The sequence below is a fragment of the Coregonus lavaretus genome (genome assembly GCF_964263955.1).
Source record: "Coregonus lavaretus genome assembly, chromosome: 16".
NCBI classification, from domain to species: domain Eukaryota; kingdom Metazoa; phylum Chordata; class Actinopteri; order Salmoniformes; family Salmonidae; genus Coregonus; species Coregonus lavaretus.
Genome location: NC_140003.1, coordinates 46,506,559 through 46,531,545, shown reverse-complemented (window position 1 = coordinate 46,531,545; position 24,987 = coordinate 46,506,559). Strand labels below are relative to the sequence as shown.

Sequence of the window (24,987 nt, the reverse complement as noted above, 5' to 3'; positions counted from 1 at the left end):
TGGATCTGTTGGGGCGGTATGCAAATTGGAGTGGGTCTCGGGTTTCTGGGATAATGGTGTTGATGTGAGCCATGACCAGCCTTTCAAAGCACTTCATGGCTACAGACGTCAGTGCTACGGGTAGGTAGTCATTTAGACAGGTTATCTTAGTGTTCTTGGGCACGGGGACTATTGTGGTCTGCTTGAAACATGTTGGTATTACAGACTCAGTCAGGGACATGTTGAAAATGTCGGTGAAGACACTTGCCAGTTGGTCAGCACATGATCGGAGTACACGTCCTGGTAATCCGTCTGGCCCTGCGGCCTTGTGAATGTTGACCTGCTTAAAAGTCTTACATCGGCGACGGAGAGCGTGATCACATAGTCATCTGGAACAGCTGGTGCTCTCATGCATGCTTCAGTGTTGCTTGCCTCGAAGCGAGCATAGAAGTGGTTTAGCTCGTCTGGTAGGCTTGTGTCACTGGGAAGCTCGCGGCTGTGCTTCCCTTTGTAGTCTGTAATAGTTTTCAAGCCCTGCCACATCTGACGAGCGTCAGAGCCGGTGTAGTACGATTCAATCTTAGTCCTGTATTGACTCTTTGTCTGTTTGATGGTTCATCGGAGGGCATAGCGGGATTTCTTATAAGCGTCCAGGTTAGAGTCCCGCTCCTTGAAAGCGGCAGCTCTACCCTTTAGCTCAGTGCAGATGTTGCCTGTAATCCATGGCTTCTGGTTGGGGTATGTACATACGGTCACTGTGGGGATGACGTCATCGATGCACTTATTGATGAAGCCAGTGACTGATGTGGTGTACTCCTCAATGCTATCTGAAGAATCCCAGAACATGTTCCAGTCTGTGCTAGCAAAACAGTCCTGTAGCTTAGCATCTGCTTCATCTGACCACTTTTTTATTAACCGAGTCACTGGTGCTTCCTGCTTTAGTTTTTGCTTATAAGCAGGAATCAGGAGGATAGAGTTATGGTCAGATTTGCCAAATGGAGGGCGAGGGAGAGCTTTGTATGCCTCTCTGTGTGTGGAGTAAAGGTGGTCTAGAGTTTTTTTTCCTCTGGTTGCACATTTAACATGCTGGTAGAAATTAGGTAGAACGGATTTAAGTTTCCCTGCATTAAAGTCCCCGGCCACTAGGAGCGCTACCTCTTGGTGAGCGTTTTCCTGTTTAGTTATGGCCTTATACAGCTCATTGAGTGCAATCTTAATGCCAGAATTGGTTTGTGGTGGTAAATAGACAGCTATGAAAAATATAGATGAAAACTATTTTAGTAAATAGTGTGGTCTACAGCTTATCATAAGATACTCTACCTCAGGCGAGCAAAACCTCGAGACTTCCTTAGTATTAGATTTTGTGCACCAGCTGTTGTTTATAAATATACAAAGACCGCCACCCCTTGTCTTACCAGAGTCAGCCGTTCTATCCTGCCGATGTCAAGCAAATAGGCACTGAGTTTGAAGGTAGGCCTTGAAATAAATCGACAGGTACACCTCCAATTTGCTCAAAGTATGTCAATTAGCCTATCAGAAGCTCCTATAGCCATGACATCATTTTCTGGAATTTTCCAAGCTGTTTAAAGGCACAGTCAACTTAGTGTATGTAAACTTCTGACCCACTGGAATTGTGATACAGTGAATTATAAGTGAAATAATCTGTCTGTAAACAATTGTTGGAAAAATTACTTGTGTCATGCACAAAGTACATGTCCTAACCAACTTGCCAAAACTAATGTTTGTTAACAAGAAATTTGTGGAGTGGTTGAAAAACAAGTTTTAAACTTCCGACTTCAACTGTATATTTTTATCCAAAGCGGTTTACAGTCATGTGTCCATGAATATTTTACTTATGGGTGGTCCCAGGAAAGAAACACTATCCTGGCATTGCAAGTGCCATGCTCTACCAACTGAGCTACAGAGGACAGGGATTGAAATGTTTTAATTGAAAATGCTACATTTACACATTGTTGATTTATAGAGATTGATTGTTGATTTATAGAGATATAGGACATTGATTAGCTTACCCTTAAAGAATATGACAGAGTCTCGGAGACAATCTCCCTTTGGACACTCCACAGCAGCGTCCAGGTGGTCAGGGACACCAGGGAACACCTCAGAGATGTCCTTGGGGAAGCCCTCCACCAGGCTATGGCTATGCTCATGGTAGCTGAACACCTTGTTGTCCTAGAGAGGAGAGAGGAATCAGAGGGAAAGGCGGAGCTACTGCCATATTGTTTAGAACAATCCAATCTTTTTTAGATCTACACAAGTGTCAAAGTGCTGGGGATAGAGGGTGTTTCTGGACGGGACCAGGGTGTTTCTGGACGGGACCAGGGTGTTTCTGGACGGGACCAGGGTGTTTCTGGACGGGACCAGGGTGTTTCTGGACGGGACCAGGGTGTTTCTGGAAGGGACCAGGGTGTTTCTGGACGGGACCAGGGTGTTTCTGGACGGGACCAGGGTGTTTCTGGATGGGACCAGGGTGTTTCTGGACGGGACCATGGACGGGACCAGGGTTTTTCTGGACGGGACCAGGGTGTTTCTGGACGGGACCAGGGTGTTTCTGGACGGGACCAGGGTGTTTTTGGACGGGACCAGGGTGTTTTTGGACGGGACCAGGGTGTTTCTGGACGGGACCAGGGTGTTTCTGGACGGGACCAGGGTGTTTCTGGAAGGGACCAGGGTGTTTCTGGACGGGACCAGGGTGTTTCTGGACGGGACCAGGGTGTTTCTGGACGGGACCAGGGTTTTTCTGGACGGGACCAGGGTGTTTCTGGACGGGACCAGGGTGTTTCTGGACGGGACCAGGGTGTTTTTGGACGGGACCAGGGTGTTTCTGGACGGGACCAGGGTGTTTCTGGAAGGGACCAGGGTGTTTCTGGACGGGACCAGGGTGTTTCTGGACGGGACCAGGGTGTTTCTGGATGGGACCAGGGTGTTTCTGGACGGCACCATGGACGGGACCAGGGTGTTTCTGGACGGGACCAGGGTGTTTCTGGACGGGACCAGGGTGTTTCTGGACGGGACCAGGGTGTTTCTGGAAGGGACCAGGGTGTTTCTGGACGGGACCAGGGTGTTTCTGGACGGGACCAGGGTGTTTCTGGATGGGACCAGGGTGTTTCTGGACGGGACCATGGACGGGACCAGGGTGTTTCTGGATGGGACCAGGGTGTTTCTGGACGGGACCAGGGTGTTTCTGGACGGGACCAGGGTGTTTCTGGATGGGACCAGGGTGTTTCTGGACGGGACCAGGGTGTTTCTGGACGGGACCAGGGTGTTTCTGGACGGGACCAGGGTGTTTCTGGATGGGACCATGGACGGGACCAGGGTGTTTCTGGACGGGACCAGGGTGTTTCTGGACGGGACCAGGGTGTTTCTGGACGGGACCAGGGTGTTTCTGGACGGGACCAGGGTGTTTCTGGAAGGGACCAGGGTGTTTCTGGACGGGACCAGGGTGTTTCTGGACGGGACCAGGGTGTTTCTGGACGGGACCAGGGTGTTTCTGGACGGGACCATGGACGGGACCAGGGTGTTTCTGGACGGGACCAGGGTGTTTCTGGACGGGACCAGGGTGTTTCTGGACGGGACCATGGACGGGACCAGGGTGTTTCTGGACGGGACCAGGGTGTTTATGGACGGGACCAGGGTGTTTCTGGACGGGACCAGGGTGTTTCTGGACGGGACCAGGGTGTTTCTGGACGGGACCAGGGTGTTTCTGGACGGGACCAGGGTGTTTCTGGACGGGACCATGGACGGGACCAGGGTGTTTCTGGACGGGACCAGGGTGTTTCTGGACGGGACCAGGGTGTTTCTGGACGGGACCATGGACGGGACCAGGGTGTTTCTGGACGGGACCAGGGTGTTTATGGACGGGACCAGGGTGTTTCTGGACGGGACCAGGGTGTTTCTGGACGGGACCAGGGTGTTTCTGGAAGGGACCAGGGTGTTTCTGGACGGGACCAGGGTGTTTCTGGACGGGACCAGGGTGTTTCTGGATGGGACCAGGGTGTTTCTGGATGGGACCATGGACGGGACCAGGGTGTTTCTGGACGGGACCAGGGTGTTTCTGGACGGGACCAGGGTGTTTCTGGACGGGACCAGGGTGTTTCTGGACGGGACCATGGACGGGACCAGGGTGTTTCTGGACGGGACCAGGGTGTTTCTGGACGGGACCAGGGTGTTTCTGGACAGGACCATGGACGGGACCAGGGTGTTTCTGGACGGGACCAGGGTGTTTCTGGACGGGACCAGGGTGTTTCTGGACGGGACCATGGACGGGACCAGGGTGTTTCTGGACGGGACCAGGGTGTTTCTGGACGGGACCAGGGTGTTTCTGGACGGGACCAGGGTGTTTCTGGACGGGACCAGGGTGTTTCTGGACGGGACCAATGTTCAGGTTTGGGGAGTAACTGATTGCATGTAATCAGCTACATGTAATTAGATTATTTTTTTTTTTACTGTAACTGTAGTCAGTACCAGCTCTAATATTGTAATAAGATTACAGATACTTTTGAAAAACTAGATGATTACTTCTTGGATTACTTTTAAATTCAGAAAGGATGTTTGTTTTCAATTCCACCTGAGCTAGTCTGACCACAAGTCAGAGAACACTATGATGACAGACCAAATGATGACCACCAATCAGAGACCTCTATGATGACAGACCAAATGATGACCACCAATCATAGACCACTATGATGACAGACCAAATGCGTTTGATGGATCCTTTTTGTCTTCTTCTAATGCCTATTACTGAAAGTAATCAAAAAGTAACTGAAAATAATCAAATTACTTTACTGAGTTTGGGTGATCCAAATGTTACGTAACTGATTACAATTTTTGAACAGGTAACTAGCAACTGTAACAAATTATATTTAGAAAGTAACCTACCCAACCCTACCAGCGTTTCAGTAGATATCCCTAGAAGTTGAAAAATAAGTATTTTTGGTTTAAAAGATGTTGAAAAGACGCCTTTCAACCAATTTTGCTCACTGGGATGGTAAAAACAGGAAGTGAGAGGTCAATACCAGGAAGAAGTAGGTGTGCAAATGGTCTTCGTCGTTAGGCTGGTGGAGACAGAAAGCAGCATCGACGTGACCCAGGTGATGATGATCGTCCAGCTCCTTGTAGGAACCGTTGATCAGCTCAGAGGGACCATGGAAGCCGGACCACATGTGGTCACCTGGCAGAACCAAATCCACACGGTCGGTCAACTCAGATTAATAAAGATCGTCCACTGGGCAACGACTGCCTGTCACTGTTTTCTCGGGATGCATCTAAACATACTGATCAATAATTGTAGTAATAATACTAATCAATAATAGATAATAGTAGAATTATGAGTCATCAACACTGAAAGACAGTTGGGGTTCATGGCTGTTGTGAATATTAAGGTGATTGCATTGGTAGAGATGATTGATTGGTTTTATTTGACAGTTTAAAAAAATACAGTACATATACACACAATACATACATTTTCAAACTTGTCAGGGATATCACAATAAAGTGGGAAAATGCATATATTTTCTTTATTCGAATTCTAGAATATTCACATGAAAATCTGTCGCCAGTTGGATGGAACCCTAGCTACTTATTTCAATTGTGGTGCATAATGCGACGTGTTAGTTAGTTACCCTTGAAGAAGTAGGTGATTCTCTTGGCGTCCGGGGCGATAGCATCAAACTCAATCTCTTCACAACGGTCCAACTGGGCTCCATGGTGATCTGGTCCAGCTAGGGTTGCAATGGGAGGGTATATTACTCACAACTTTTAAAGTTTACCAGTAAACTACCAGAATGTTGGTAACTTTCAAGGTTTATTTGGAATATTATAAGATTACATCTAGTGGCCTTTTGGGGACTTCAGATTATCACACCATCTGTAATTATCTCTAGACCTCTGTGTGACCTTACTACATGTACTATATGAAATTATGAAATAAGATTATTTAAAAAAATTGAATGACAACAAAGCTGTAAAACATTATCCTAAACATAAACCATCAACTTAGTGAATACCATTAGTGTTTAATATGAGGCTTTCAGCATGTCCCCTGTAGCTCAGTTGGTAGAGCATGGCGCTTGCAACGCCAGGGTTGTGGGTTCGTTTCCCACGGGGGGCCAGTATGGAAATGTATGCACTCACTAACTGTAAGTCGCTCTGGATAAGAGCGTCTGCTAAATGACTAAAATGTCAAATGTAAATATGTATTTGTTGTCAATGTTTTGGCGTCAAACTGGTGGCAGTTGTGAAAAAAAAAGCCCTTTTGTGCAGTCACCCCCTAACGGCCTCATGGGCAGTCACCCCCTAACGGCCTCATGGGCAGTCACCCCCTAACGGCCTCATGGGCAGTCACCCCCTAACGGACTCATGGGCAGTCACCCCCTAACGGACTCATGGGCAGTCACCCCCTAACGGACTCATGGGTGGAATGTTATTAATATTTTTCATAATTCCATAATTAATCAACTTTTTTGTGTCCCACAATTATTGGCACCCCTAACAATTCCGCTGAAAATTTTAATATATATATTTTTTAATATATTTTTCTGTAGTTGCTAAAGTTGGTCAGGGTATCTAGGAACTTTTAATTAGTAATTCATGACTTCCTGTTTCCCTGGGGTATAAATATGACGTGACACAGAGGCCTAATTCTCTTACCCATTTGTCAACATGGCAAAGACAAGAGAACACACCATTCAAGTAAGGCAGATTTGTGTCGACCTTCATAAGTCAGGCAATGGCTACAAGAAAATAGCCACTCGCCTTAACTTGCCCGTATCTACAGTCAGAGGAATCATTAAGAAGTTTAAAACAACTGGAACAGTGACAAACAAGGCTGGAAGAGGTCCCAAGTTTATCTTGCCACAACGCACAGTGAGGAGGATGGTAAGAGAAGTAAAAAAAAGTCCTAAGCTCACTGTCACAGAATTGCATCAAAGAGTGGCATCTTGGGGTCACAAAGTCTCCAAAACAACCATCAGACGCTCTCTACATGCCAACAAGCTGTTTGGGAGGCATGCAAGGAAAAAGCCTTTTCTCATTAACACTCACAAACGTTGTCACGGTTTCGGCCGAGGCTGCTCCTCTTCCTTGTTCGGGCAGGCTTCGGCGGTCGTCGTCTCCGGAGTACTAGCTGCCACCGTTCTATGTTTCATGTTCTTTTGGTTTTGTCTGTTCATAACACCTGTCCCTTATTTGTGTCTTAATTGTTCCCTTATTTAGTTCGTGTGTTTGGGTCAGGTGTTATGCGTGATTGTTTGTTGTCAGACTGCCTCTGTATGGTCTATTTTCTCTCGTTGTTGGCGTGTCCCGAGAGTTCGCACTGCGTGCGCTTTTCATGTGTATTTTCGCACTGTGTTGTGCGTAATTGTTTTGCGCCACCCGGTTGGGTAGGCGACTATTTTGTTCACGTGTTGAACAGTAACATAAAAGACGGTTGAAGTCATCCTGGTTCCTGCGCTTGATTCCTTTCCACTCATCTACACACCCCATTCTGACAGAATCACGCATCACCACCATGGAATCAGCAGGAGCGACCGCGCCGACAGCCGAGATGGCTGAACGTCTTCGTGGTCAGGAGGACCGCATCAACCAGGTCTGTCATGCCCTGGAGGGGGTGATGAATACTCTGCACCGATGGGAGACCAGCGGGGTTCCCACACCTCCACGTACCGAACCAGCCCCATCGGTCAGCCCCCCCGTCTCATCTCCGGAACCTAGTGGGATTCGGCTCTCGCTCCCGAGGGCGTACGACGGCTCCACTGCCGGGTGTCAAGGATTCCTGCTGCAGGTGGAGCTCTACCTCGCCACCGTACACCCGGCGCCCTCGGGACACGAGAGCGTCTCAGCCCTCATCTCCTGTCTCACCGGCAAGGCGTTGGAGTGGGCCAACGCCGAGTGGAGGAGAATGGACGCCGCTACCACGAACTATGCGGAGTTCTCCCGCCGCTTCCGTGCTGTGTTCGACCATCCACCGGAAGGGAAGGCGGCGGGGGAACGTCTATTCTACCTCCGACAGGGGATGAGGAGCGCCCAGGACTTTGCCTTAGAGTTTCGGACCCTAGCGGCTGATGCAGGGTGGAATGAGCGGGCCCATATCGACCATTTCCGCTGCAGCCTCCGGGAGGACGTCCAGCGAGAGTTGGCGTGCAGGGACACGTCGTTGACGTTCGACCAGCTGGTCGACATGGCCATCCGGCTGGATACCCTGCTCGCCACCCGTGGGCGTCCCGGAGGGGGGGGTTCGCCCATTCCACTCTCCAGCACCTCCGAGCCGAGCCCTATGGAGCTCGGAGGTGCTGGCGCTAGGGAACGGAGGAGGAGGAGCCCGAGGGGACCCGGCCCTTGCACCAACTGTGGTCGTGGAGGGCACACCGCGGCTAGGTGTTGGGGCGGGTCCTCCAGTGAGGGAGATGGCAGGTCACGCATTGGGGGGTCCCCCCAGGTGAGTAGGCGCCCTGCTTACCCAGAGCTTTCTGTCGTGCACCTAACCTTGCCTGTTTGTTTCCCACAGGTTGCACCTCGTTCCCAGCATAAGGCGCTGGTAGATTCAGGCGCAGCTGGGAATTTTGTAGATCGCCAGTTCTGTATAGAGTTAGGGATTCCCCTCCTTCCAGTGGATAAGCCTTTCCCCGTCCATGCCCTAGATAGCCGTCCGTTAGGGTCTGGGTTGATTAGGGAAGTCACAGCACCCATTCAGATGACGGCGCAGGAGGGTCATGAGGAGAGAATTCAGCTCTATCTGATTGACTCTCCTGCGTATCCGGTAGTGCTGGGTCTTCCCTGGTTGATGACTCATGACCCTATTATTAGGTGGCGAGAGAAAGCTCTTAAAGGGTGGTCTGCTCAATGTGAGGGGCGGTGTCTGGGTGTTTCCATAGGGGCGACCTCGGTGGAGAGTCCGAATCTAATGCCAGCACTGCAGATTCCCCCCGAGTATGAGGATTTGGCACTGGCGTTCAGTAAGACTAGGGCGGCGCAGCTGCCGCCTCATAGACGGGGGGATTGTGCGATAGATCTCCAGTCAGGAGCAGCTCTCCCGCGGAGCCATGTGTATCCCTTGTCTCAAGAGGAGAGAAAGGCTATGGAGACATACATCTCTGAGTCTCTTAGACAGGGATACATACGGGCCTCCGTTTCACCCGCTTCCTCAAGTTTCTTTTTTGTGAAGAAAAAGGATGGAGGTCTGCGCCCGTGTATTGATTACCGCGGTCTCAATCAGATCACAGTGAAGTACAGCTATCCACTTCCTCTGATTGCGACTATGACGGAGTCACTGCACGGTGCGCAGTTCTTTACAAAATTGGATCTTAGGAGCGCATATAACTTGGTACGCATTCGAGAGGGCGATGAATGGAAGACAGCGTTTAGCACGACTTCCGGACACTACGAGTATCTAGTCATGCCATATGGGTTGATGAATGCTCCCTCAGTCTTCCAATCCTTCGTCGATGAGATTTTCCGGGACATGCAGGGACAGGGAGTAGTTGTGTACATCGACGACATTCTGGTGTATAGTCCTACCCGTGCTGAGCATGTAGCCCTGGTGCGCCGAGTATTGAGGAGGCTGTTGGAGCATGACCTATATGTCAAGGCAGAGAAATGTCTGTTTTTCCAGAAGTCGGTCTCCTTTCTGGGTTACCAGTTATCTGCGTCAGGGGTGAAGATGGAGGTAGACCGGGTGTCAGCTGTGCGTAATTGGCAGACCCCAACCACTGTGAAGGAGGTGCAACGGTTCTTGGGTTTTGCGAATTATTACCGGAGGTTTATCCGGGATTTTGGACAGGTGGCAGCTCCCATAACGTCTCTGTTAAAGGGGGGTCCGGTGCGCTTGCGGTGGTCAGCTGAGGCGGACAGGGCATTTGGGAGACTAAGGGACCTGTTTACCTCGGCGCCGGTGTTGGCGCATCCGGATCCCTCTTTACCGTTCCAAGTAGAGGTGGACGCGTCAGAGGCCGGGATAGGGGCCGTTCTTTCCCAGCGTTCTGGCACTCCACCTAAACTCCGTCCCTGTGCGTTCTACTCAAAGAAGCTCAGTCCGGCGGAGCGGAATTATGACGTAGGAGACAGGGAGCTGTTAGCCGTGGTACAGGCCCTAAAGGTGTGGCGGCATTGGCTCGAGGGGGCTCAACACCCTTTCCTCATTCTAACTGACCATCGTAACCTGGAGTACATCCGGGCAGCTAGGAGACTGAATCCTCGCCAGGCTCGCTGGACTATGTTCCTAGCCCGGTTTGTGTTTAAGATCACATACATCCCTGGGTCCCAGAACGGGAAGGCAGATGCTCTGTCTCGGCGGTATGACGCAGAGGAGAGGTCAGTTGAGCCCACGCCCATACTACCGGAGTCTTGTCTGGTTGCTCCGGTGGTGTGGGAGGTTGATGGTGAGATCGAGCGGGCGTTACGCACCGACCCGAGTCCTCCACAGTGTCCTGTGGGTCGGACGTACGTTACGCTCGAGGTACGCGATCGCCTCATTTGTTGGGCTCATACGTCCCCCTCCTCTGGCCATCCGGGTATCGGCCGGACAGTGCACTGCCTTAGCACGAAGTACTGGTGGCCAACGTTAGCTAGGGATGTGAGGATTTATGTCTCCTCCTGTTCGGTGTGTGCCCAGTGTAAGGCGCCCAGACATTTGCCCAGGGGTAAGTTACAACCCCTGCCTATTCCACAACGACCCTGGTCCCACCTCTCGGTGGATTTTGTTACCGACCTTCCCCCCTCACAGGGGAATACTACCATCCTGGTCGTTGTGGATCGGTTCTCTAAGGCCTGTCGTCTCCTTCCCATGCCGGGTCTACCCACTGCCCTACAGACCGCTGAGGCTCTGTTCACCCATGTCTTCCGGCATTACGGGGTACCCGAGGATATAGTGTCTGACCGAGGCCCCCAGTTCACCTCTAGAGTGTGGAGAGCATTTATGGAACGGTTGGGGGTTTCGGTAAGCCTTACCTCGGGGTACCACCCGGAGAGTAATGGGCAGGTTGAACGTGTCAACCAGGATGTGGGTAGGTTTCTGAGGTCATACTGTCAGGGCCGGCCGGAGGAGTGGGCGAGATATGTGCCCTGGGCCGAGATGGCACAGAACTCTCTTCGCCACTCCTCCACCCAACTAACCCCTTTTCAGTGTGTGTTAGGGTACCAGCCGGTTCTGGCACCATGGCATGAGAGCCAGATCGAGGCCCCCGCTGTGGATGAGTGGGTGCGGCGCTCGGAGGAGACGTGGGACGCTGCACACGTCCATCTGCAGCGTGCCATACGTCGACAGAAGACGAGCGCCGACCTACACCGCAGTGAGGGGCCAGTGTACGCACCTGGAGATCGAGTCTGGCTCTCAACCAGAAACCTGCCCCTCCGCCTGCCCTGCCGGAAGCTGGGTCGGCGGTTTGTGGGGCCATTTAAAGTCCTGAGGAGATTGAACGAGGTGAGTTATAGGTTAGAACTACCTGTTGATTACAAAAATATTAACCCCTCGTTCCATGTGTCTCTCCTCAGGCCGGTGGTAGCTGGTCCACTCCAGGACTTTGAGATTGAGGAGACTCCTCCGCCCCCGTTGGACATCGAGGGGGCTCCGGCGTACACCGTGAGGTCCATCCTGGACTCTAGACGCCGGATGGGGGGTCTTCAATATCTCGTGGAGTGGGAGGGGTACGGCCCGGAGGAGCGGTGCTGGGTGCCAAGGAGGGACGTATTAGACCAGTCCCTACTGACCGATTTCCATCGGGGTCATCCTGCGCGCCCTGCTCCGCGTCGTCCGGGTCGTCCCCGAGCTCCGGGTCGGCGCACGGCTGGAGCCGCGCGTCAAGGGGGGGGTACTGTCACGGTTTCGGCCGAGGCTGCTCCTCTTCCTTGTTCGGGCAGGCTTCGGCGGTCGTCGTCTCCGGAGTACTAGCTGCCACCGTTCTATGTTTCATGTTCTTTTGGTTTTGTCTGTTCATAACACCTGTCCCTTATTTGTGTCTTAATTGTTCCCTTATTTAGTTCGTGTGTTTGGGTCAGGTGTTATGCGTGATTGTTTGTTGTCAGACTGCCTCTGTATAGTCTATTTTCTCTCGTTGTTGGCGTGTCCCGAGAGTTCGCACTGCGTGCGCTTTTCATGTGTATTTTCGCACTGTGTTGTGCGTAATTGTTTTGCGCCACCCGGTTGGGTAGGCGACTATTTTGTTCACGTGTTGAACAGTAACATAAAAGACGGTTGAAGTCATCCTGGTTCCTGCGCTTGATTCCTTTCCACTCATCTACACACCCCATTCTGACAAACGTAAACGTCTGGAGTTTGCTAAGCGGCACTGGGACTTCAACTGGGATCGTGTGCTTTGGTCAGATGAGACTAAGATTAAGCTTTTTGGCAACAAACACTCTAAGTGGGTCTGGCGTAAAACAAAAGATGAGTATGCCGAAAAGCACCTCATGCCCACCGTGAAGTATGGTGGAGGATCTGTGATGCTGTGGGCCTGTTTCTCTTCCAAAGGCCCTGGGAACCTTGTTAGGGTGCATGGCATTATGAACGCTTTGAACTACCAGGACATTTTAAATATACACCTGATGGCCTCTGCCAGAAAGCTGAAGATGGGTCGTCATTGGGTCTTTCAGCAGGATAATGATCCAAAACATGTGGCAAAATCTACACAAAAATGGTTCAGCAGTCACAAACTCAAGGTCCTCCCATGGCCATCTCAGTCCCCAGACCTCAACCCAATCGAAAACCTGTGGGGCGAGCTAAAGAGGAGAGTGCATAAGAGAGGACCCAGGACACTGGATGATCTAGAAAGATTGTGCAAAGAAGAATGGTCAAAGATCCCTCTCTCTGTGTTCTCCAATCTTGTGAAATGTTATAGGAGGAGATTAAGTGCTGTCTTGTTGGCAAAAGGGGGTTGTACAAAGTATTAACATCAGGGGTGCCAATAATTGTGGGACACATGATTTCAAGTTTTTTTTTTTCTAAATGTGTGAAAAAAAATTTTTTACACCAAAGTAATGTACTTAAATAAAAGGTTGGATTTTTCTCTTTTTTTGCATTTCGGTTCTATGTTGTTTAAAAAAAAATGAGAATTTTTGGAAGTCCTCGACCACATCTTAAACAGGGGTGCCAATAATTGTGGAGGGCACTGTATAGTAGGAGTAGAGATATAGGGGTAGATATATATATATATATATATAGTAGGAGTAGAGATATAGGGGTAGATATATATATATATATATATATATATATATATATATATATATATAGTAGAAGTAGAGATATAGGGGTAGATATATATATAGTAGGAGTAGAGATATAGAGGTAGATATATATATAGTAGGAGTAGAGATATAGAGGTAGATATATATATATATAGTAGGAGTAGAGATATAGAGGTAGATATATATATAGTAGGAGTAGAGATATAGGGGTAAATATATATATAGTAGGAGTAGAGATATAGGGGTAGATATATATATAGTAGGAGTAGAGATATAGGGGTAGATATATATATAGTAGGAGTAGAGATATAGGGGTAGATATATATATATATATATATATATATATATATATATATATATATAGTAGGAGTAGAGATATAGGGGTAGATATATATATAGTAGGAGTAGAGATATAGAGGTAGATATATATATAGTAGGAGTAGAGATATAGGGGTAGATATATATATAGTAGGAGTAGAGATATAGGGGTATATATATATAGTAGGAGTAGAGATATAGGGGTAGATATATATATAGTAGGAGTAGAGATATAGGGGTAGATATATATATAGTAGGAGTAGAGATATAGAGGTAGATATATATATATATATATATATATATATAGTAGGAGTAGAGATATAGAGGTAGATATATACAGTGGGGAAAAAGTCCTCTGTAGCTCAGCTGGTAGAGCACGGCGCTTGTAACGCCAAGGTAGTGGGTTCGATCCCCGGGACCACCCATACACAAAAAAAAATTATGCACGCATGACTGTAAGTCGCTTTGGATAAAAGCGTCTGCTAAATGGCATATTATTATTATTATAAAAAAAGTATTTAGTCAGCCACCAATTGTGCAAGTTCTCCCACTTAAAAAGATGAGAGAGGCCTGTAATTTCCATCATAGGTACACGTCAACTATGACAGACAAAATTAGAAAAAAAAATCCAGAAAATCACATTTTAGGATTTTTTATGAATTTATTTGCAAATTATGGTGGAAAATAAGTATTTGGTCAATAACAAAAGTTTCTCAATACTTTGTTATATACCCTTTGTTGGCAATGACACAGGTCAAACGTTTTCTGTAAGTCTTCACAAGGTTTTCACACACTGTTGCTGGTATTTTGGCCCATTCCTCCATGCAGATCTCCTCTAGAGCAGTGATGTTTTGGGGCTGTCGCTGGGCAACACGGACTTTCAACTCCCTCCAAAGATTTTCTATGGGGTTGAGATCTGGAGACTGGCTAGGCCACTCCAGGACCTTGAAATGCTTCTTACGAAGCCACTCCTTCATTGCCCAGGCGGTGTGTTTGGGATCATTGTCATGCTGAAAGACCCAGCCACGTTTCATCATCAATGCCCTTGCTGATGGAAGGAGGATTTCACTCAAAATCTCACGATACATGGCCCCATTCATTCTTTCCTTTACACGGATTAGTCGTCCTGGTCCCTTTGCAGAAAAACAGCCCCAAAGCATGATGTTTCCACCCCCATGCTTCACAGTAGGTATGGTGGTCTTTGGATGCAACTCAGCATTTTTTGTCCTCCAAACACGACGAGTTGAGTTTTTACCAAAAAGTTCTATTTTGGTTTCATCTGACCATATGACATTCTCCCAATCCTCTTCTGGATCATCCAAATGAACTTCAGATGGGCCTGGACATGTACTGGCTTAAGCAGGGGGACACGTCTGGCACTGCAGGATTTGAGTCCCTGGCGGCGTAGTGTGTTACTGATGGTAGGCTTTGATACTTTGGTCCCAACTCTCTGCAGGTCATTCACTAGGTCCCCCCGTATGGTTCTGGGATTTTTGCTCACCGTTCTTGTGATCATTTTGACCCGACGGGGTGAGATCTTGCGTGGAGCCGCAGATCGAGGGAGATTATCAGTGGTCTTGTATGTCTTCCATTTCCTAATAATTGCTCCCACAGTTGATTTCTTCAAACCAAGCTGCTTACCTATTGCAGATTCAGTCTTCCCAGCCTGGTGCAGGTCTACAATTTTGTTTCTGGTGTCCTTTGACAGCTCTTTGGTCTTGGCCATAGTGGAGTTTGGAGTGTGACTGTTTGAGGTTGTGGACAGGTGTCTTTTATACTGATAACAAGTTCAAACAGGTGCCATTAATACAGGTAACAAGTGGAGGACAGAGGAGCCTCTTAAAGAATAAGTTACAGGTCTGTGAGAGCCAGAAATCTTGCTTGTTTGTAGGTCCACCATATTTGCAAATAAATTCATTAAAAATCCTACAATGTGATTTTCTGGATTTTTTTCCTCAATTTGTCTGTCATAGTTGACGTGTACCTATGATGAAAATTACAGGCCTCTCTCGTCTTTTTAAGTGAGAGAACTTGCACAATTGGTGGCTGACTAAATACTTTTTTCCCCCACTGTATATAGTAGGAGTAGAGATATAGGGGTAGATATACAGTGAGGAAAAAAAGTATTTGATCCCCTGCTGATTTTGTACGTTTGCCCACTGACAAAGAAATGATCAGTCTATAATTTTAATGGTACGTTTATTTGAACAGTGAGAGACAGAATAACAACAAAAAAATCCATAAAAACTGTTATAAATTGATTTGCATTTTAATGAGGGAAATAAGTATTTGACCCCCTCTCAGTCAGAAAGATTTCTGGCTCCCAGGTGTCTTTTATACAGGTAACGAGCTGAGATTAGAGCACACTCTTAAAGGGAGTGCTCCTAATCTCAGTTTGTTACCTGTATAAAAGACACCTGTCCACAGAAGCAATCAATCAATCAGATTCCAAACTCTCCACCATGGCCAAGACCAAAGAGCTCTCCAAGGATGTCAGGGACAAGATTGTAGACCTACACAAGGCTGGAATGGGCTACAAGACCATCGCCAAGCAGCTTGTTGAGAAGGTGACAACAGTTGGTGCGATTATTCGCAAATGGAAGAAACACAAAAGAACTGTCAATCTCCCTCTGCCTGGGGCTCCATGCAAGATCTCACCTCGTGGAGTTGCAATGATCATGAGAATGGTGAGGAATCAGCCCAGAACTACACGGGAGGATCTTGTCAATGATCCCAAGGCAGCTGGGACCATAGTCACCAAGAAAACAATTGGTAACACACTACGCCGTGAAGGACTGAAATCCTGCAGCGCCCACAAGGTCCCCCTGCTCAAGAAAGCACATATACAGGCCTGTCTGAAGTTTGCCAATGAACATCTGAATGATTAAGAGGAGAATGGGTGAAAGTGTTGTGGTCAGATGAGACTAAAATCGAGCTCTTTGGCATCAACTCAACTCGCCGTGTTTGGAGGAGGAGGAATGCTGCCTATGACCCCAAGAACACCATCCCCACCGTCATACATGGAGGTGGAAACATTATGCTAAGGGGGTGTTTTCTGCTAAGGGGACAGGACAACTTCACTGCATCAAAGAGACAATGGATGGGGCCATGTACCGTCAAATCTTGGGTGAGAACCTCCTTCCCTCAGCCAGGGCATTGAAAATGGGTCGTGGATGGGTATTCCAGCATGACAATGACCCAAAACACACGGCCAAGGCAACAAAGGAGTGGCTCAAGAAGAAGCACATTAAGGTCCTGGAGTGGCCTAGCCAGTCTCCAGACTTTAATCCCACATAAAATATGTGAAGGGAACTGAAGGTTCGAGTTGCCAAACGTCAGCCTTGAAACCTTAATGACTTGGAGAAGATCTGCAAAGAGGAGTGGGACAAAATCCCTCCTGAGATGTGTGCAAACCTGGTGGCCAACTACAAGAAACGTCTGACCTCTGTGATTGCCAACAAGGGTTTTGCCACCAAGTACTAAATCATGTTTTGCAGAGGGGTCAAATACTTGTTTCCCTCATTAAAATGCAAATCAATTTATAACATTTTTGACATGCATTTTTCTGGATTTTTTTGTTGTTATTCTGTCTCTCACTGTTCAAATAAATCTACCATTAAAATTATAGACTGATCATGTCTTTGTCAGTGGGCAAACGTACAAAATCAGCAGGGGATCAAATACTTTTTTCCCTCACTGTATATATAGTAGGAGTAGAGATATAGAGGTATATATATATATATATATATATATATATATATATATTAGGAGTAGAGATATAGGGGTATATATATATATAGTAGGAGTAGAGATATAGGGGTAGATATACAGTGCATTCGGAAAGTATTCAGACCCCGTTACTTTTTTCAAATTTGTTACGTTACAGCCTTATTCTAAAAAGGATCAAATTGTTTTTTCCCCTCATCAATTTTTTTTTTGTTGCTAATTTATAACATTAAATAAACTGAAATATCACATTTACATAAGTATTCAGACCCCGTTTTCGCTTTGTCATTATGGGGTATTGTGTGTAGATTGTGTGTAAAAAAAACTTGTATTTAATCGATTTTAGATTTAGGCTGTAACGTAACAAAATTTCGGAAGAAAGTCAAGGGGTCTGAATGCATTGTATATAGTAGGTAGGAGTATAGATATATGGGTATAGGGTATATATATATAGTAGGTAGGAGTAGAGATATAGGGGTATATATATATAGTAGGTAGGAGTAGAGATATAGGGGTAGATATATATATAGTAGGAGTAGAGATATAGGGGTAGATATATATATATATAGTAGGAGTAGAGATATAGAGGTAGATATATATATATAGTAGGAGTAGAGATATAGGGGTATATATATATAGTAGGAGTAGAGATATAGGGGTACATATATATATAGTAGGAGTAGAGATATAGAGGTATATATATATATAGTAGGAGTAGAGATATAGGGGTATATATATATAGTAGGTAGGAGTAGAGATATAGGGGTATATATATATAGTAGGTAGGAGTAGAGATATAGGGGTAGATATATATATAGTAGGAGTAGAGATATAGAGGTAGATATATATATAGTAGGAGTAGAGATATAGGGGTAGATATATATATAGTAGGAGTAGAGATATAGAGGTAGATATATATATAGTAGGAGTAGAGATATAGAGGTAGATATATATATAGTAGGAGTAGAGATATAGAGGTAGATATATATATATATATAGTAGGAGTAGAGATATATGGGTATAGGGTATATATATATAGTAGGTAGGAGTAGAGATATAGGGGTATATATACAGTGGGGAAAAAAAGTATTTAGAGATATAATGGCAGGTACTAATAAGGTTTTAACAATCACCCATATTAGCAAATGTATTTAAGTTCAAACTTCACATTACTCTAGTAGGGCCATATGGGTAATTTATTGTAACGAACGTTATCGGCAAAATGTCCACGATAAGTTGTCGGTTTGGTCGGTGTCGATAATTTTTGGTTTATCGTTCCAGCTCTACATGGTTAGATATCCATTTTCAAGCCTTGAGTCAAGGTGTTTGGTTTATTATTGTTTAACAGGTGGTGTCTGAGTGGAACGCTCCATCCAGGAGGCTATCGAAAGCTTTTCCAGGTGTAAGAAACGTGTGCTAGTACAATTAGTGTATATTACAGTAGGGCATTATGAGAACTCCCAAGGGCGCTAACTCTCTTGAGACTGTTGTTAGTGGAACTGCCTTGAAGTCAAACAATCTGGGATTGAATGGTCATACCTATTCCCGCCAGTCGCAAATAAAAACACACCCTTTACCCTTTTAGTATGCAGTAGTTACTAAAGCTATCATTGCTAACTACTAGGTAGCTAGCTAGCTAAGATGCTTAGCCACAATTGCCTGACTAGAATGCAAACTATGAAAGATTGCTAGCTACATACTACATAGAACAAACAAATCCTCATGACGGATTTGGGAGATTTACAACTACAATCATGACATAGATATTACTTTATTATCTGTAGTGTTTATAAATTAAAACTCTTCTCAGTTCTCACCTGGTTCATCACACTTAGGCCGGCCAGTGCCGGGTCCTTTCCTGGTCCCTGCTCTCTCCTGCCCCCTGCTGTCCACACACCAGCAGTGTCCTGTAGAACCATGGCACTGAGAGGCTCTGTACAGACCCTGCTCATCACACTGGGGTACAAAAGCCCCCACGATACGTTGCCCACTAGGACTGGTCGTCTGGACACCGTCTCTATGCTGCTCACAGTGAGTCTTGGGCCTCTCAGGGCGATCTGTAGAGACAGGTAAGTTGCTAAATCATAAAGTTGCATCCTTAATACAACACCTAGCAAACGTGTCAGTAGGGGTGGACCTCTTGGCGTAAAATGGCTAAAGCGTTGGACTGACAGATGCAGGGACCGGGTTTGACTCTGTCACGCTACCCTCTGAATTCACTCCATTGGTGTCTGAGTGGAACGCTCCATCCAGGAGGCTATCGAAAGCTTTTCCAGGTGTAAGAAACGTGTGCTAGTACAATTAGTGTATATTACAGTAGGGCATTATGAGAACTCCCAAGGGCGCTAACTCTCTTGAGACTGTTGTTAGTGGAACTGCCTTGAAGTCAAACAATCTGGGATTGAATGGTCATACCTATTCCCGCCAGTCGCAAATAAAAACACACCCTTTACCCTTTTAGTATGCAGTAGTTCCTAAAGCTAACATTGCTAACTACTAGGTAGCTAGCTAGCTAAGATGCTTAGCCACAATTGCCTGACTAGAATGCAAACAATCAAAGCTTGCTAGATACATACTACATAGAACAAACAAATCCTCATGACGGATTTGGGAGATTTACAACTACAATCATGACATAGATATTACTTTATTATCTGTAGTGTTTATAAATTAAAACTCTTCTCAGTTCTCACCTGGTTCATCACACTTAGGCCGGCCAGTGCCGGGTCCTTTCCTGGTCCCTGCTCTCTCCTGCCCCCTGCTGTCCACACACCAGCAGTGTCCTGTAGAACCATGGCACTGAGAGGCTCTGTACAGACCCTGCTCATCACACTGGGGTACAAAAGCCCCCACGATAGGTTGCCCACTAGGACTGGTCGTCTGGTCACCGTCTCTATGCTTCTCACAGTGAGTCTTGGGCCTCTCAGGGCGATCTGTAGGGACAGGTAAGGGTTTAACTATAGAGGTATTCGATCAATCTAATCTTTGCAAAAAACATAGGTTCCTAGTAATGTTGCACGGTACACCGAAACATCAGTACTTTTTCAATACTAGAACATGAAAAATAGTTTGGTACTAGAATTTGTTTTACTTTCGGTACTTCTGTAGTCTTTTTCATAAGCCGGCTCATTTGGCTCCCAAACGGCTCTTCATTCAAAATGCTTCAAATTCGACATAGAACCATGATAAAAATTGCAAATCTCCAATGTAAATCCCAACCAGTAGACTACCATTATGTCACATCGTGAAATCCGCTTTCAAATACATTTTTACCTGGCTAAATTATTAGATCACCTGAAAAAAAAAACGCATGGCAAAAATTGTGTTTGGCGCTCATTATCAGTTTATAAGTAATGTTGTATGGATAATATTTACATTTACGGAGTGGGTGAACTCCATTCCTGACGGGCTGATCAGGTACAATTTCAGCCACAGAGCTTGTTTAGATTCAAAAGCAGCCTCAGAGGCTTATAAATCATGATTCTGCCTTGTAGGCTGTTTCATAGCTAAAGCTCCTTGCAGGAAGATTATCAGTGAAGCGTGATTCATCACTCCAGAGAACGCATTTCCACTGCTCCAGAGTCCAATGGCGGTGAGCATTACATCACTCCAGCAAACGCTTGGCATTGCGCGTGGTGATATTAGACTGCTCGGCCATGGAAACCCATTTCATGAAGCTCTCAACGAACAGTTATTGTGCTGACGTTGCTTCCAGAGGCAGTTTGGAACTCGGTAAAACATTTAATGTGAGTGTTGCAACCGAGGACAGACGATTTTTACGCACTTCAGCACTCGGTGGTCCAGTTCTGTGAGCTTGTGTGGCTGAGCCGTTGTTGCTCCTAGTGTCACACCCTGATCTGTTTCACCTGTCTTTGTGATTGTCTCCACCCCCCTCCAGGTGTCACCCATCTTCCCCATTATCCCCAGTGTATTTATACCTGTGTTCTCTGTTTGTCTGTTGCCAGTTTGTTTTGTTTCTTCAAGCCCACCAGCGGTTTTCCCCTTGCTCCTGTCTTCGACACTGTCTGCATCTGGGTCTTCACCTGAAACGTGATACCTAGACCTTTCCACTTCACAATAACAACACCTACAGTTGACCGGGGCAGCTCTAGCAGGGCAGAAATTTGACGAACTGACTTGTTGGAAAGGTGGCATTCTATGACGGTGCCACGTTGAAAGTCACTGAGCTCTTCATTAAGGCCATTCTACTGCCTATGTTTGTCTATGGAGTTTGCATGGCTGTGTGCTCGATTTTATACACCTGTCAGCAACGCGTGTGGCTGAAATAGCTGAATCCACTAATTTGAAGGGTTGTCCACATACTTTTGTATATATAGTGTACATTTATATCCGTGGAGGCTCATAATAATGGCTGGAATGGAGTCAGTGGAATGGTATCAAACACATCAAACATGTGGTTTCCATGTGGTTGACACCATTCCATTGACTCCATTCCAGCCATTATTATGAGCCGTCCTCCCCTCAGCAGCCTCCACTGATTTAAATACATACATGCACACATACACGGTCAAAAGTTTTAGAACACCTACTCATTCAAGGGTTTTTCTTTATTTTTTACTATGTTCTACATTGTAGAATTATAGTGAAGACATCAAAACTATGAAATAACACATATGGAATCATGTAGTAACCAAAAAAAGTGTTAAACAAATCAAAATATATTTGAGATTCTTCAAATAGCCACCCTTTGCCTTGATGACAGCTTTGCACACTCTTGGCATTCTCTCAACCAGCTTCGATATTGACGTTTTGCCTGTTTGACTGCCTTACAGAGGGAACGACCACACTGTTTGTATTCTGCCATGTTCCCCGTCACCTTGCCATGGTTAAATGCGGTGGTTCATGCTTTCAGTTTTTCGCGAATGCTGCCATCTATCCACGGTTTCTTTTTAGGGTAGGTTTTAATATTCACAGTGGGTACAACATCTCCTATGCACTTCCTTATAAACCCACTCACCGAATCAGCGTATACGTCTATATTATTCTCAGAGGCTACCCGGAACATATCCCAGTCCGCTTGATCAAAACAATCTTTATGCGTGGATTCCGATTGGTCAGACCAGCGTCGAATAGTCCTTAGCACGGGTGCCTCCTGTTTGAGTTTCTGCCTATAGGAAGGGAGGAGCAAAATGGAGTCGTTGTCAGATTTGCCAAAAGGAGGGCAGGGGAGGGCCTTGTATGCATCGCAGAAGTTAGTGTAACAAAGGTCCAGCGTTTTTCCAGCGCAGGTGATAGAATTTAGGTAGCCTTTTTCTCAAATTTGCTTTGTTAAAATCCCCAGCTACAATAAATGCAGCCTTAGGATATATGGTTTCCAGTTTGCATAAAGTCCAGTGAAGTTCCTTGAGGGCTGTCATGGTAACGGCTGTAACAATAGCCGAAGAGAATTCTCTTGGGAGATAATTCGGTCAGCATTTGATTGTGAGGAATTCTAAGTCAGGTGAACAAAATGACTTGAGTTCCTGTATGTTGTTACAATTACACCATGAGTCGTTAATCATGAAAAATAACCCCCCTTCTTCTTCCCGGAGAGATGTTTATTCCTGTCGGTGCGATGTACTGAGAACCCAGATGGCTGTATGGACGGGGACAGTATATCCCGAGAGAGCCATGTTTCCGTGAAACAGAGGATGTTACAATCCCTGATGTCTCTCTGGAAAGCAACCCTTGCCCTGAGCTCGTCAACTTTGTTATCTAGGGACTGGACATTAACAAGTAATATACTCGGAAGCGATGGGTGGTGTGCACGCCTCCTAAGTCTGACTAGAAGACAGCTCCGGCTGCCTCTCCTCCAGCAGCATTGTTTTGGGTCGGCCTCTGGAATCAGTTAAAATGCCCTTGGTGGTACGGACAAAGGATCCGCTTCGGGAAAGTCGTATTCCTGGTCGTAGTGCTGGTAAATTGACGCCGCTCTGATATCCAATAGTTCTTCCCGGCTGTGTGTAATAACACTTAAGGTTTTCTGGGCTAACAATGTAAGAAATAATACATAAAAAAAACTAAATACTGCAAAGTTTCCTAAGGACTAGAAGCGAGGCAGCCCTCTCTGTCAGCGCCATTTTATAAATGTTTGGCTTCTCATCTATCCCAGAACAACAATTAGCTTTAAGCTACTTTTCATATGTCTTCAATACTAATCACAGATAATCATGCCCCTTTCAAAAAAACTGAGAGTTAAAAATAGATCTAACGCTTGGTTCACTCCTGATTTATCTGAAGTTATACACAAGAGAGATGCTGCTTTGGCCAAGGCCAGAAAAATAAACGTAGGACCAGATTGGCAGTATTTTAGGCAACTGAGGAATCAATGTGTAATACTGATTAGAAAGGCCTGTCTGAGTATTATGTAAACACTCTTTCTGAGGCCTGTCTGAGTACTATGTAAACACTATTTCTGATTGTAAGGGGGATCAGGCTAAATTCTGGAAAATTGTAAAATCTCTGAAGGGATACTTCCCCCTTCTCTGCCCCAACAAATAAACTCTAGACCAATTATGGACAAAAATGCCATCATTGGTGCATTTAATCACCATTTTATTTCAGCGGGCTATATCTTTGAAATAACTTCTATACCTACTCTCTATGAGATTGGGCTCAATGCTGATAGGGGAAATTTGCAAAATGATTGCAGAATGATTGTTCTTTCATTGCGTTGTTCTTACATTACACTTGATTCAGTATAGCCTTTGAACCAGGTCATAACATAATTGAAAATGACAGGTAGTTAATTGCAGGGTTGCCTTCAAAATCAAATAAATCTGCCATTCTGCCATTGAGCAAGGCAGTTAACCCCAACTAAACTGCTCCCCGGCGCCAATGACGTGGATATTGATTAAGGCAGCCCCCCTGCACCTCTCTGATTCAGAGGGGTTGGGTTAAATGCGGACGACACATTTCAGTTGAATGCATTTAGTTGTACAACTGACTAGGTATCCCCCATTTCCTTTCCCTTTCCTCAAACTCACCTTTCACCATGACTTCAAGGTTCCTGAAAAGACAAGATGAAATGCAAACTTTGTCATCTCAGATGCGTACAGCTGATGCAGATAGAAAACATGTTTGCTTGGATTCAACGTTTATATAACCTGGCCTTGAGAAAGCAGAAAACCCGTGTGACAAGACTACTGTCCGCTGTGTTATTGACATCCCACTGTAGTGAGACCAGACGACTGTCCTCTGTTATTGACATCCCACCGTACAAACAAATCTAAAAACCATGTTTTCAACTATTTGTATCCGAGGGCACCTAGACATTACGGTTGGCACTAACAACATTTTCTATAATGCATAAATAATATCCACACTAAACATGAGGGTGAGAGCAGAGTGCTCTGTGTGGTTACTTACTGTGGCGCGGTGTGGCTGAGAGCCAGGGCCAGGGCCAGGCACAGTGTCTGGGAGAGCAGCTTCATGATGAGAGAGAGAGAGAGAGAGAGAGGGAGAGAGCAAGCTAAAAGAGAGCAGTCCTCTGGGTCCAGGAGAAAGTTCTGGAGAGAGCACAGTGTGTAAAGTTACCTGGGCTGCAGCTGGACCTTTATACCTGAGATGGGGTCGGGGGGATATGGTGGTGGGGGGGTTGTCGGTGGCGGCTGAGCTGAGGGGTGGGGTGTAGTGGTTAATGATTGACATGAAGTTAAAGGGGGTCAGGGATCATATAAAAACATGTAGGATGAGAGAGAGAGACATTTTTAGGATGAGAGTCTGGAAAGGCTGTTTTGATGTTGTCGGCACCATGTGTTGATAATGAAGGGG

At 46.2% G+C, this 24,987-nt stretch overlaps 1 protein-coding gene across 2 annotated transcripts in view; it reads right to left on the bottom strand.

The window, feature by feature from the left end:
- The window catches only part of LOC311144127 (hemopexin-like), a 30,757-nt gene extending 5,979 nt beyond the window's left edge, over positions 1 to 24,778 (bottom strand). Inside the window, exons 1-7 of one of the 2 annotated variants that reach the window (XM_084180112.1) lie at positions 24,583 to 24,776; positions 24,201 to 24,223; positions 19,908 to 20,147; positions 19,032 to 19,271; positions 5,619 to 5,717; positions 5,013 to 5,167; positions 2,010 to 2,169 (exon numbers count right to left, since the gene is read on the bottom strand). In XM_084180112.1, coding sequence (XP_084036238.1) covers positions 2,010 to 2,169; positions 5,013 to 5,167; positions 5,619 to 5,717; positions 19,032 to 19,271; positions 19,908 to 20,147; positions 24,201 to 24,223; positions 24,583 to 24,647 — 982 coding nt within the window. In that variant the 5' untranslated portion in view covers positions 24,648 to 24,776. Of the gene's footprint in view, positions 1 to 2,009; positions 2,170 to 5,012; positions 5,168 to 5,618; positions 5,718 to 19,031; positions 19,272 to 19,907; positions 20,148 to 24,200; positions 24,224 to 24,582 lie in introns of both variants that reach the window. The other variant, XM_084180113.1, reaches the window with a different exon arrangement.
- Between the last annotated feature and the right edge of the window lie 209 nt (positions 24,779 to 24,987).